The 13,558-nt window shown below is 38.9% G+C and overlaps 2 protein-coding genes across 2 annotated transcripts in view; both read right to left on the bottom strand.

Moving 5' to 3' along the window:
- Positions 1 to 629: 629 nt before the first annotated feature.
- LOC139731673 (galanin receptor type 1-like) lies at positions 630 to 3,372 on the bottom strand. Its single transcript, XM_071642562.1, has 2 exons — positions 3,361 to 3,372; positions 630 to 1,653 (listed from the first exon to the last, which is right to left on the bottom strand). Exons 1-2 carry the CDS (start codon positions 3,370 to 3,372, stop codon positions 1,129 to 1,131), a joined length of 537 nt encoding a protein of 178 aa, XP_071498663.1. The 3' UTR covers positions 630 to 1,128.
- Positions 3,373 to 4,173: 801 nt separating this feature from the next.
- LOC139731693 (somatostatin receptor type 2-like) overlaps positions 4,174 to 13,558 on the bottom strand; it is a 57,330-nt gene continuing 47,945 nt past the window's right edge. Inside the window, exons 3-4 of the mRNA XM_071642580.1 lie at positions 6,396 to 6,531; positions 4,174 to 5,230 (exon numbers count right to left, since the gene is read on the bottom strand). Of these exons, the coding sequence (XP_071498681.1) occupies positions 4,698 to 5,230; positions 6,396 to 6,531 (669 nt within the window). The 3' untranslated portion in view covers positions 4,174 to 4,697. The remainder of the gene's footprint in view (positions 5,231 to 6,395; positions 6,532 to 13,558) is intronic.

Below are 13,558 nucleotides of genomic sequence, written 5' to 3'. Positions count from 1 at the left end.
TATCTTTTCTTCTTTGAGCTTAATTGGCAAAGTCAGATGAAAAAATATGTGATTTATTTCTACTATGTACATACACTATTTTTTTATTCTTGCAAAAATCAATTTTATTTATTCCATATATATATATCTAAAATGATATCGGCGTCTCGATGAAACAATCTAAATGAATGGCGTCCCATGAAATAAGTAAAATGATGGTGTATGAGACCTGCTCACATCGAGATGTTGATATGACAGTTTCTGTTACATTTGTTTTATTCTTTTTAAAGCAAAAGGAAGACACCCAAGGCATGATGTTCATTTAAAAAAGAGTCTTTTGGGGTTCTGTTATATTCCTATACTCGGCAAATCAAATCACTGCGATATTTAGAGGTTGTTTAGCACTTTACGACTGCCACGTGCAAATACATCTGAAAAGCACGCCATCATCCTTTGATTCAAGTCAAGCGTACACAATAAAAGCAAATCTTAATGCACCATGCGGCCCACTTTCCTACGCACCTATAGATCTTCACAATATCAAAATAGTTTGACAAGAAGCAATGATTGCTTCTTGTCATATCTAATATCAGTTATTATAAGTTATAGTTACACTCGAATTTTGATAAAAGATTTGAGATGTGATTTTGAAAAGATACGCTCGTAAGGTGCAATCTTCCCTTGCTGCTTAGTAATAGCGATTACGATTTACTACGACGTACGATAACAACGAGAAACTGAAACATTACAAAAAGTGGATTCATTAAATAGCATTACGGTAAATTAGTTACATACGTACAAGTCCAGCACATTTTTTGACTTGCACGATGACACGATCAAACTCAATCGACTCCACAGGACGTGGTGGGCATTACAATAGACGTAAGCGATGTTCACAGAATCACAGTGACTGTATCTTGGAAAGCCCCAAATTTGCCGCGAATCACAGAACCATTGTCATTCTTTGGTATATTGCAGTCAGTATAGTAACCATGGTTACGGAAAGTCAATCTGCAACTCCGTTAAGAGCAGTCAAGTTCTTGAGGGCAAGATGTCATCAATGCAGAAATTAATCGGTGATAAGTAATAACAGACTCCTTTTCGCCCACTACAAATAGAACGGTTTTTTTTTTTTCAATCAGAAAGCTGTCACTTTCCTTCTGGTGTTTGCTCCCTGTCAAGATCGCCAGTAGACGAGGATATAGTCTGCCCGCCGAATTTCTTAAAGTGTTTTTTAAATCCCTGCCCGGCGAACGCGTACAAAAAGGGATTAAGCATCATGCTCAAGTAGAGTCCAAAGTTGGTGACGCGGTGCACGTAGACGTAACTGGGCGAGTCTTCGGTGACCACGACGTCGTAGTGCGGCCAGAGGTGGACGATGAAGATGGGCATCCAGAGGACTGCGAAGATGGCTACGATGATCAGGATGCGACGCGCACTGCGTTTCCGGAACGTGCGCATCTTGATGCTACTGCTGCGCGTAGACGATCTCCGTGGAGCGCTGAGACGCCGCCAGATTTTGAAGTAGCAGAAGGCAATGACGGCAAGAGGAAAGAGATACACAGTCAGCACCTTCACCCAGTAGTACCAGGCGCCTCCGCGTGAAGGCCTGTACTCACGACAGGACCCTGCCTCGTTCAGCCCGGTCAGTACAGCTGTAGGTAGCTTCTTTGGCTGTCATCGCAGTATAATAGCTCACTGCTGGAAGCACGGAATATTGCCCTAGCCTATAGTGTGTTTTGGGAGTCGAAATTAACAATCTGTTAATTGCTATCTTTTTAATCTCATCAGGATGGTCTTTGTTATTTGTTACAGAATTAATGTTCAAATTGTGCCTTGCTTGACAAAGGCATGGTAAACGGTGTGCGATCAGTCATGGCAAAATGTATACTAGGCGTATAAATCACAGAATACCTGGCTGGTCGTAATAGAACATTAGCGTTGACCTAGCCGTTTATTGATTGTATTGTCAATACAAAATAAAACAAATTGATAGTACACATTGGTATGTCTCCCTAAGAAGTAGAGGTTCATAACTGTACATTCTGAGAAAGAACGTTCATTTCTGCTCGATGCGCTCGTGTTTTTTCAAATATTTCCATAGAAAATATATATATATATACATACATACCTACATAATGGAGGGGCACAGTCTCGGGGCGGCACCCTCGAATATCATGGGTTTCTGGTTTATGTGTTTTTCTCGATATTTTTTTTCTCCGGTTTTTGGAAGAATTGTGTGTTCTACTGCACCTATATGCATATGCATATATATATATATATATATATATATGGCCTATGACTGTGTGTCTATGTGTACATAATATACTTTTTGTAATTCAAAATCCGATAAGATACTAACAAGATTTTTAATAAAAATGCAAGGGGGAGATCAGCTATGATACAATTATACAAAATGGCGGCCCACGTTGAACTTCAGACACGTTGGGTCGCACGAATTAAACTCTTTCGAAACGAGAAAAGTGGATTAAGCATCTGTCGTGCTAAGACTCCTGGGAGAGGACATTGTACCATCGCACCTTATATGGGTCACCGGTATGCTGAAGCAGCAGGGGTTAAACGTTTTCTCTATATGTTCATAATGATTTGTATCGTGCAGTCGTTGCGTTGTACTTCGGGCTCACGATTACCTGATCAAGAAAACAAATCTTGTATATATACATGGACAATTTTGACACTTTTTTTTTATTACAAATGTATACGTGGGGAGATTCAATTTGGCTTTCGGGCATAGAGAATCAAACACGACATGAATTGAATTGAATGTTTAAGAAGGGCGGTGTAGAGGTGACTACATGACTAACATTGGGTGATATCTGTAATTGTACAGTAAAGCAATCGACGCCGTACCAGATGAGGTATATTTACATCTTTTCTATTGTCGGGATTGTTATCATATCTTATTTTGTTGTTGTTTTTTTATATAAGAGAGTTAGATTTGCTTTATCTAGCGATACCATTCCACTAGCGATACCTTTCCATAACGTCGTTTCATTTACACAATGCTTTCCAATAGAGTTTTACACAACTCTTGATATACCGTTCACGGAGAAAGAGCAAGCAATTCCTCTTCACCTGGCACGAACCAGCGCAGCGGGAAAAAACCTCAAAATACATATCAACCACGTCAAATATTGGCATAGAATCACTGGTTAATAGTATTTATCTGGTCGTGTTTACTTATTTGTGAGAGTGTTGCGTGACGCACTGTTCTCCTGTTCTCAGCGAGCTAAATAAAATAGTGTACCGTGGATCATCGATTACGTGTAGGTGATGCAAACACTGCAATGGTGCATTTCAATTGGATAGTTACACAGTATGACGAGGAATGCATTCAAAATACAAATGTATTCCCCTAACAGTGGTCTCCATTCCCGCGTAGTTTGTCAGGAATACTGTTGCAGTCTCTCATATTATATTCCTCTACGGCTCTCCTGTATTCCTCCCGCTGTTTTGATTTCTTTCTGAGAATAACTTTTGAGATGAAGACCAGTTCGTGCTGTATCAAATCGAGTGATGATAATATCACGTGCATTAGTTAGCGTCAGTTATAGTTGTCCTTTTGACCTTATCTTTTCTTCTTTGAGCTTAATTGGCAAAGTCAGATGAAAAAATATGTGATTTATTTCTACTATGTACATACACTATTTTTTTATTCTTGCAAAAATCAATTTTATTTATTCCATATATATATATCTAAAATGATATCGGCGTCTCGATGAAACAATCTAAATGAATGGCGTCCCATGAAATAAGTAAAATGATGGTGTATGAGACCTGCTCACATCGAGATGTTGATATGACAGTTTCTGTTACATTTGTTTTATTCTTTTTAAAGCAAAAGGAAGACACCCAAGGCATGATGTTCATTTAAAAAAGAGTCTTTTGGGGTTCTGTTATATTCCTATACTCGGCAAATCAAATCACTGCGATATTTAGAGGTTGTTTAGCACTTTACGACTGCCACGTGCAAATACATCTGAAAAGCACGCCATCATCCTTTGATTCAAGTCAAGCGTACACAATAAAAGCAAATCTTAATGCACCATGCGGCCCACTTTCCTACGCACCTATAGATCTTCACAATATCAAAATAGTTTGACAAGAAGCAATGATTGCTTCTTGTCATATCTAATATCAGTTATTATAAGTTATAGTTACACTCGAATTTTGATAAAAGATTTGAGATGTGATTTTGAAAAGATACGCTCGTAAGGTGCAATCTTCCCTTGCTGCTTAGTAATAGCGATTACGATTTACTACGACGTACGATAACAACGAGAAACTGAAACATTACAAAAAGTGGATTCATTAAATAGCATTACGGTAAATTAGTTACATACGTACAAGTCCAGCACATTTTTTGACTTGCACGATGACACGATCAAACTCAATCGACTCCACAGGACGTGGTGGGCATTACAATAGACGTAAGCGATGTTCACAGAATCACAGTGACTGTATCTTGGAAAGCCCCAAATTTGCCGCGAATCACAGAACCATTGTCATTCTTTGGTATATTGCAGTCAGTATAGTAACCATGGTTACGGAAAGTCAATCTGCAACTCCGTTAAGAGCAGTCAAGTTCTTGAGGGCAAGATGTCATCAATGCAGAAATTAATCGGTGATAAGTAATAACAGACTCCTTTTCGCCCACTACAAATAGAACGGTTTTTTTTTTTTCAATCAGAAAGCTGTCACTTTCCTTCTGGTGTTTGCTCCCTGTCAAGATCGCCAGTAGACGAGGATATAGTCTGCCCGCCGAATTTCTTAAAGTGTTTTTTAAATCCCTGCCCGGCGAACGCGTACAAAAAGGGATTAAGCATCATGCTCAAGTAGAGTCCAAAGTTGGTGACGCGGTGCACGTAGACGTAACTGGGCGAGTCTTCGGTGACCACGACGTCGTAGTGCGGCCAGAGGTGGACGATGAAGATGGGCATCCAGAGGACTGCGAAGATGGCTACGATGATCAGGATGCGACGCGCACTGCGTTTCCGGAACGTGCGCATCTTGATGCTACTGCTGCGCGTAGACGATCTCCGTGGAGCGCTGAGACGCCGCCAGATTTTGAAGTAGCAGAAGGCAATGACGGCAAGAGGAAAGAGATACACAGTCAGCACCTTCACCCAGTAGTACCAGGCGCCTCCGCGTGAAGGCCTGTACTCACGACAGGACCCTGCCTCGTTCAGCCCGGTCAGTACAGCTGTAGGTAGCTGCAAGACACCGGAAACTAAGAAATGGACAGAAAGGGAGTGCGATGTTCGTTATTCCGATGCTTCGTTAATCCGAAAACGGAGAAAAGTTCGGTACTCCGAAGGTTGGCTGTACCGAAACACACAAATTGTGCATACCTACGTTAGCCCGTAAGTGAAAGGATTCAATAATGCAAACACACGTGGCATTATTCCGGAGATTAGTTATTCCGAAGGTTCGTTAGTCGGAAAATGAAATGCGGTTCGTTATTCCTAAGGGTCGTTGATCCAAAAATGAAATAAGGTTTGTTATTCCGAAGGTTCGACAGTATAATATACGAAAATAAGATATGATTCATGAATTGAAAAAAAAAATGAAAAAACAAGCGTCCTATCAAACCTACGGAACAACGATCCTTTTCAATTTTTGAAATAACGAAACTTCGGAATGACGAACCGGACTATTGAAATGTAACAGAAAGGAATCGTAAGTGAAACTGGGTGAACCACCTATTAAAAGCACATAGACTTCTTCACAAGAATAACGGCCAACGCAATCGACTTAAAACCCAAGCTATTTAGACCCTTTCCAGGCCCAAAGGGGGGGGGGGGGGGGCACATTGTGTCCCTATATAATTTCTTTATTATTGATGTATCACTGTCATTATTTGATTAATACAACTATCGTGAATGCTACCACTAGTTCAAGTACCACTAAATACTGCCATCGTTATTGTTGCACTTTTCAATACTACAATCACCAATCTTGTCATTAGGCTTGTTACTTTCATCCCCTAATTGTGCTCATAATTGTGATTGACTGAGTGTTTTCTTTTCATTTTTCTTCTTTTCTGGGGACCTACCCCACATGCATCTGCTTCTCTGTAGGTTTCCCGCACATAATCTTAGTCATCCAATATGACTGTAACGTACTCTTCCGACTGATTTGAATTCATTCTGTGTCATGTAAAATTATTATAGTCTGTTAAAGTGAATTTACAACGTGTGTTACTCTTTGTTGATCTCTGTGGATGTATGTTACATATACAACACTATATAATTTGTGTGGAAACTGAATGAAAGAATGAATGATTGAATGAATGAATGAATGAATGAATGAATGAATGAATGAATGAATGAATGAATGAATAATGGAATCTGGTAACAAATACTTAAGAATTGATTGCTGAAGATTTTTTATACCTATCCAAATCACTGCGAGCGCAGTGAGGACGTACGGAGGCGACCTCCATCTCGTTGATGACGTCGGCTGAATGATGAGTCGATATCGATCGAAGGCAAGGTAGGCGAGAGTGAGGCAGGCTGCCTGACGAATCGTCTACGTGATCGATGAAAAGTAGTGGCAACGGAGAAAAGGAAGATAAAAGAAATGAGATGAGTAGAAGAGCATATCAGGAAAATTACCCCCTCCCCGCCAGGACAATAACCCCGGCTAAATACTGGGTAGTGAAGGTTAGAGTAAAGATTAGGGTTAGGGTTAAGATAAGGTTCAGAATTATGGTTAGGGTTAGACCCATGCAGGGTCGGGGGGGGGGGGGGGTCCGAGGTAATTGCCTAGGGGGTAATTGCCCTAGACCATGTAGACCCGTAGAAGAGAATGTGCATTGTAATCTCGACACATCGCATCCTTTATTATGATATTTAGCTTTGCTTGCCTTCTTGGTGTTACATGAGCACACACACGTAATACCTATACATCATTTGTTTATTATATGTTTATAATATATAAACTCAAACAAGTGCAAGGTGATTCAACATCTTTTATACTCGAAGGTTTAAATGTCGTGAAAGCATGCAAGAGTACGAATAAAGAAGACTCCACATCCAATGACGTAGCTTTCCACCGCACTTTAATTCTCAAGATTTCGGCCTTTCCTGGCCTTGTTCACTGCTGTATGTGGCTTAACAACAAACAAAAGCATAATAAGCGGGGTTCAAAACAAATGTGTACACAAATATATTTCGGAAAAATGATATTTGAATGTAACATTTACAAAGAAAATAAACTACATGTATATGTAAGATACAGCAAAACATGAAAAGAAAAGCCAGAAAATAATGAAACGATTCGAACATCTGAACAAAACCATCTACAATTATATGCGTCGGCCTCATGCCAGAAGGGCCCTAACAGTGTACAAAGTCTTTGGTGTTAGGGCCCTTCTGGCATGAGGCCGTATGGCAAGCCTTTTTTACATTTAAAGTTAATTTGTGATATCACAAATTCCATTTTGTGATATCAAAAAATCAAATTTTTGATATCAAGAATTCAATTTGTGATATCAAGAATTCGATTTGTGATATCAAGAATTAAATTTGTGATATCACAAATTCCCGTAAGTGTAGCACATGAACTTAATTTGTGATATCAAGAAATCGAATTTGTGATATCACAAAATCCATTCTTGATATCACAAATTCAATTTGTGATATCAGAAATTCGAATTTGTGATATCTAAAATTCAATTTGAGATATCACTAAATGAATTTGTGATATCAGAAATTCGAGTTCTTGATATCAAAAATAGGTTTCACGTGAAAAACCAATGGTAATTCGTGATATCACAAAATGATTTTTTGATATCACAAATTCGAATTTGTGATATCACGAAATAAATTTGTGATATCACTAATTTGAATTTGTGATATCAAGAATTCTTATTTGTGATATCACAAATGCGAATTTCTGATATCACAAATTCCATTTTGTGATATCACGAATTGAATTATTGATATCACAAATTGGAATATGTGATATCAGTAAAGTAATTCACTGTGAATTCGAGCGTTAGTTGAGCGCAGAAATACACAGGGATTTCGAGCGTTAGTTCAGTGCAGAAAATCGCTGTGAATTCGAGCATTAGTTTAGCGCAGAAATACAAAGTGAATTCGAGCGTTAGTTTTGCGCTGAAATTCACCTGTGAATTCGAGCGTTAGTTGAGCGCTGAAATACACAGGGAGTTCGAGCGTCAGTTCAGTGCAGAAAATCGCTGTGAATTCGAGCATTAGTTTAGCGCAGAAATACAAAGGGAATTCGAGCGTTAGTTTTGCGCTGGAATTCATCTGTGAATTCGAGCGGTTTTTTTTTTTTTTTTTTTGTTAGAGCAGAAATACACAGGGAATTGGAACATTACTTTTGAGCTGATATTCAGATGGAATGTATACTACTGCTAACTTTTTTTAGAACAATGTTCAAAATACAAATAACTATATAACAATGAGAGATTTACACATCCATCATTCCCTAAATGATCATCAAGGTATATTCGATGAATCATTGATACAAATCAATTGTTTTGCAACATGTTATCATGAATTCAGTGATACTATGTTCACTTAGGGCCTACATTTAATTCATCGTTTTGGTCCTCAAATTGTCATCTATTACTACATTATTGTTAATTATGATGCATTTTTCATGTGGTAATCCCCTTTACAGTAAGACTCTTCCACCAAATCGATGATAATTATGTGTGGTTGTATGTGTATGTGTGTTATAAAAGCATACCATGTGTTTGTATTGCGGAGGACCGACCGAGGGCAATCACCCCTCTGGTCTGTGTATGTCAGCAGCGGAGAATAAGATAGAGAGACTGTGAGTCATGCAGGGTTCGAGAGGGAGTCGTAAACTTGCCAAATGTCCACCACTGGTGTCGGCTGGTGGTAACATAAAGCAACGTGTTTCTCCTAAAGACATTTTCTCACTCCTCAAAATCAGTCCTCCAGAACAAAGGGGTGTATCCATTAAGACCAATAGTGTTGGGTGTACAGTTTGCCTGCCCCAATATGTTTATGATTTTGTAAAATAATTTAAAGTGTAATTTATTATAGGCAAGTTTATTCAAGAACCAAAACCGGGGAGAACAAAACTGGAATGCACTAGCCCAAAAGTCTTCAGACCAGAGCAAGAAGAGTGAAGATATCCAGATCTTATGAGGAGTTTATGCAGCAGTATGTATGGCAAACAAACAGTTAGAATTTGTAGTAAGAAAAAAGCAGTGGTACGAAGGACTTCAATTTCGTTAATCTGCGCAATGAGAAATTTCTCTTATTAACTCGGAGGAGTAACAGGGGGAGGTCGGGAGAGAGTATCTTTCACGTGACAGAGTAAAGAGAAACGCAAACAAAAGTTGTAAGTCAACCAGTCTCTGCCAAATCAGTGGCGAGAAATGGAGAAAAATAAGAATATAATAATATGTGACTTTGAAGTAATTGACAACATATCAATAATGGCATTTTAGATATGTTGCTAAACGATCTATTTTTATCGATTCTTTTAAAACCAATTCCTAAACACTTTAAATGAAGACGAGTTGCCAAAACTCTTCATTTAGGTTTTTTTTTTTTTGTAACTATCGTTATATACTATGTAAAGATAACACCTGAAATTCCATAGGAATATCTGCGCTAAACTAATGCTCGAATTCACAGTGTATTTCTGCGCTCAACTAATGCTCGAATTCACATTTGAATTTCAGCGCAACAATAATGTTCGAATTCCCTGTGTATTTCTGCACTCAACTAACGCTCGAATTCACAGTTGAATTTCAGCGCAAAACTAATGCTCGAATTCCCTGTGTATTTCTGCGCTCAACTAACGCTCGAATTCACAGCTGAATTTCAGCGCAAAACTAATGCTCGAATTCCCTGTGTATTTCTGCGCTCAACTAACGCTCGAATTCACAGTTGAATTTCAGCGCAAAACTAATGCTCGAATTCCTCGTGTATTTCTGCTCTCTACTAACGCTCGAATTCACAGTTGAATTTCAGCGCAAAACTAATGCTCGAATTCCGTGTGTATTTCTGCGCTCAACTAACGTTCAAATTCCCGTTGGTTTTCTGCACTGAACTAAAGCTCGAATTCCCTGTGTATTTCTGCCCTCAACTAACGCTAGAATTTACGGTTGAATTTCAGAGCAAAACTAATGCTCGAAATCAAATGATTTCTTTGCGAAAGATATGTGCTGAAATTCCATGTGAATTAATGATATCACAAATTGGAATTAGTGATATCACAAAATGTATTTCTTGATATCAAGAATGTGAATTCGTGATATCTCGAATTGAATTCGTGATATCACGAATTGAATTTGTGATATCACTAATTCGATTTCTTGATATCAAAAATTGGTTTTACGTGATAAACCAATGGGTATTTGTGTTATCAAAAATTGAATTTGTGATATCAGAAGTTCGAATTTTTGATATCACGAAAGGGAATTCGTGATATCAGAAAATCTTTTTAAAAAGTAATTTGGCTTGCCATAAGGCCGACGATAGGTGACTTGTAGAGCTTTGACTCTTCACTATGTATAGCCTGCTCATGTGACAATGACGTCACCATTTCTTACTTTTCCCCGCATGCGATCCGCCTATCATTTCCTATTCTTTGAAAGGTAATGACATCAACAATCTCGTTCGATGTTTATCAACGTCATTATGTTATCACATAACTGTTGGAAAAGGGGGAACAACTGTAGCTTTTAAAATCTAGTCTTACTGCTTCTAACAAGAAACCGAGCAATATAATGAGCGATTTGACGCAAGTGGCATCCGGGTGAAATGATATGGCGGTTGGGTAGTTTGATGTACCCTCAACAAAGCGCCATGATAGAACATTCAACGGAAACTTGATAGTAATGTATCTCATGTCGTCAACGTAATCCGATTTCTCTGTACACTAATAAAATTATTTTCTTGTCATACCATAATCACAAACTCTACATAAAAGGTCAGAAGAGTCAATAAAACAAAATCACTACCATTACACGATATTCATATGTGTGGTTTTTGTTTTACAAACCTCATGGAGAGGTTAGGCATTAGGTGCATCTTGTGTTCTTTCAGTATATGTAAATACAGACGCACATTCAAGCAGTAGTATTATGAACAAAAGAATATAGATGTTTATATACAAAATTTGATATATATCCATATCCATTATCCATATTACATCTTTAAATGAATACAGGAGTATAAGTAAATACATATAGGCAAAATTAACAGGGCAACCCATTTGGTTAGTGCGAATTTGCAGAGCATGCAGTCTGAAACATGCGACCTATTGCACTGTTAATCATCGATCGTGAACATCTAGGGACAGGAACTTTTCTTTTTAAACGATATGTTAGACAAAGGTAAGACGGAGAGAGAGAGAGAGGAAGAGAGGGAGAGAGGCAGGGAGACAGGATGGGAGAGGAAATGTATGGAATTGATAAAGTGCATCAACATTTATTCCTAACCGAAATAATAGCATCAATGAATATACCACAATTCCCGGAGCGATTGTGGACATGACTTCACTATGCGGACCAGAACTGACGAAACGGTCTCGGCAAGTAATATGATGCATTAAGCGATATATCGTGATGAACACTCCTTCTAAACGAATGGTAGGAAACCATACAAGGTGTCACGATGACACGAGATCAGAAAATGAAATGAATTACAAAATAAAGCACAATTGGAGATTATATTGAGAAAGTATCATGATCAGTCTGGACAGTGCAGCCCTTGAACAATTTAGCTGATATCCTCTCAGTGTGAGTCAAGGATGAAGGTCTCTTGTTTACAGAGAATGATAACAGATAATAATTGATCTTAAACGAGCGCTTGGTCATAGTGCAGTCACGTGATGACTAATGCAGCAAGGATCGAAATCGTTATATTGCGAACAGTGACATCACTTTAGGTGATAGAATTCAAGATAATGACTGCCTGTCGACGCGTCACGACGGAGCTAAAATGAAATGATGTGTATTTATGTAGATCATAGTACATCGTATAACATATAGGCCTACCAGGGAGGTACACCCTACACACACTGTCTTGTCTGCGGTTGTAACACTTGACAGTCTTATGGGAGTTATATGATAGTTTTTCCCTCGAGACAATATTTTTCTGTCCCGCGGGAATACCAGGTGTGGTCATTACACCTCTAAAGAGGCGATATCTGTATAATATGAAGCTTTAATTGTCCCGTTCGTCGATAATGAGGCAATAGGGCAATTATGCCTTCTCAGTTGTTACATCAAAAAGATCAGCAGGATGGGTTAAGTGTCGTCAATAATTTGTAGCTTGCGGGAAGGAAGCGGGATCTGTTTATTCTGAAATTATGTCAGAGGAATCAAACATAAACATAGCAAAACACTCGTTCATACGTGATGTCTTTGACAGCCCGTTTTCGGACCAGCGGTCGCTAATCATTGAATCTTATCCCAGGGTGTGGATGTCGTTGTGTTTTGTAAGGTACATGAGTCATATATCCATATAGTACTAATTTTGTCTCTGGCGGCTACAACCATTACTACCTCGTTTTAGGCTACATATGGTAAGATGCTTCCGGATGTATGAATAATTAGTTTAACATAAGAACTGTTGTGACTGACAGTGATTGAGGAGGGAAATGGAAATTGGAGAAAAGAATTTTAAAGAAATCATGGCTGTGTGCATGTACTAGAGCCGATGTGCAATGGCGACTACGTGCGGCCCGACACACAGCAGTTTTGTGAAGTTTCCCACCTGTCCATTACAGGTAGAAACCGAATAATGTTTGCCCCAGGAAGTTACGCACCATTAACAGCATGCCTTCGGTATCGTTTATCTTTGACTCCATGCTATAGTCTGACAGCTATATGAACGGGAGGAGAGCATAATCATGAATATACTCATTATATTCATTTTTTTTTGTTCTGATATCGAGGGATTCGAGGATCCCCTCTCCCATAAAGAGGTAATGAGTGCACAACCACACCCACACACACACACACACACACACACATGACACACAATCACACACAATCACACACACGCACACACACGCACAGAATCACACATAATCAATCACACTTATGCAGAATCTCCTTTAATCTGGACGACATTGTTCAGAACTGTGGACGTAACTGAAATTGGAAATGACGGCAGTAGTAGGCCTATTTTCTTCTTCATAAACTCAGGAAGCCCTCAAGAATACATTGTTTGGTCAGCGGGTTTGCCTTCTGGGTTTATAAGTTCCCATATAAACTCAAGAATAATGGTCATCATCGTCATCATCATTGTCATCATTATTTTTTTTTTTTTCCTGTTCTATTGATTTTTTGAGGTGGAGGCGATCGAGAAAGTAGGACAGTGAACGTCGCACCGTCCTGATTCAATCACGAACATACATTACGCAGTGAACTTAATGAAATTGAGCCTGTTTGTACCTCGAGGCGGCACTTTGAAATTAAGGACAACGCCCCCCCCCCCTCCTTTTTCCCTCCTTGACATCTCCCACTACCTGTTGGGGATACTCGTTGCGGAGCTCGGCACTCTAGCGGTTTGCTACTTATACTTTAAAAATCCCC

The sequence above is a fragment of the Diadema antillarum genome, unplaced genomic scaffold (assembly GCF_040938485.1).
Source record: "Diadema antillarum isolate AM-2024a unplaced genomic scaffold, OU_Dant_1.0 seq00000382_RagTag, whole genome shotgun sequence".
NCBI classification, from domain to species: Eukaryota; Metazoa; Echinodermata; class Echinoidea; order Diadematoida; family Diadematidae; genus Diadema; species Diadema antillarum.
Note: the sequence above shows the minus strand (reverse complement) of the source record. Positions and strands in the feature narration are given on the sequence as shown.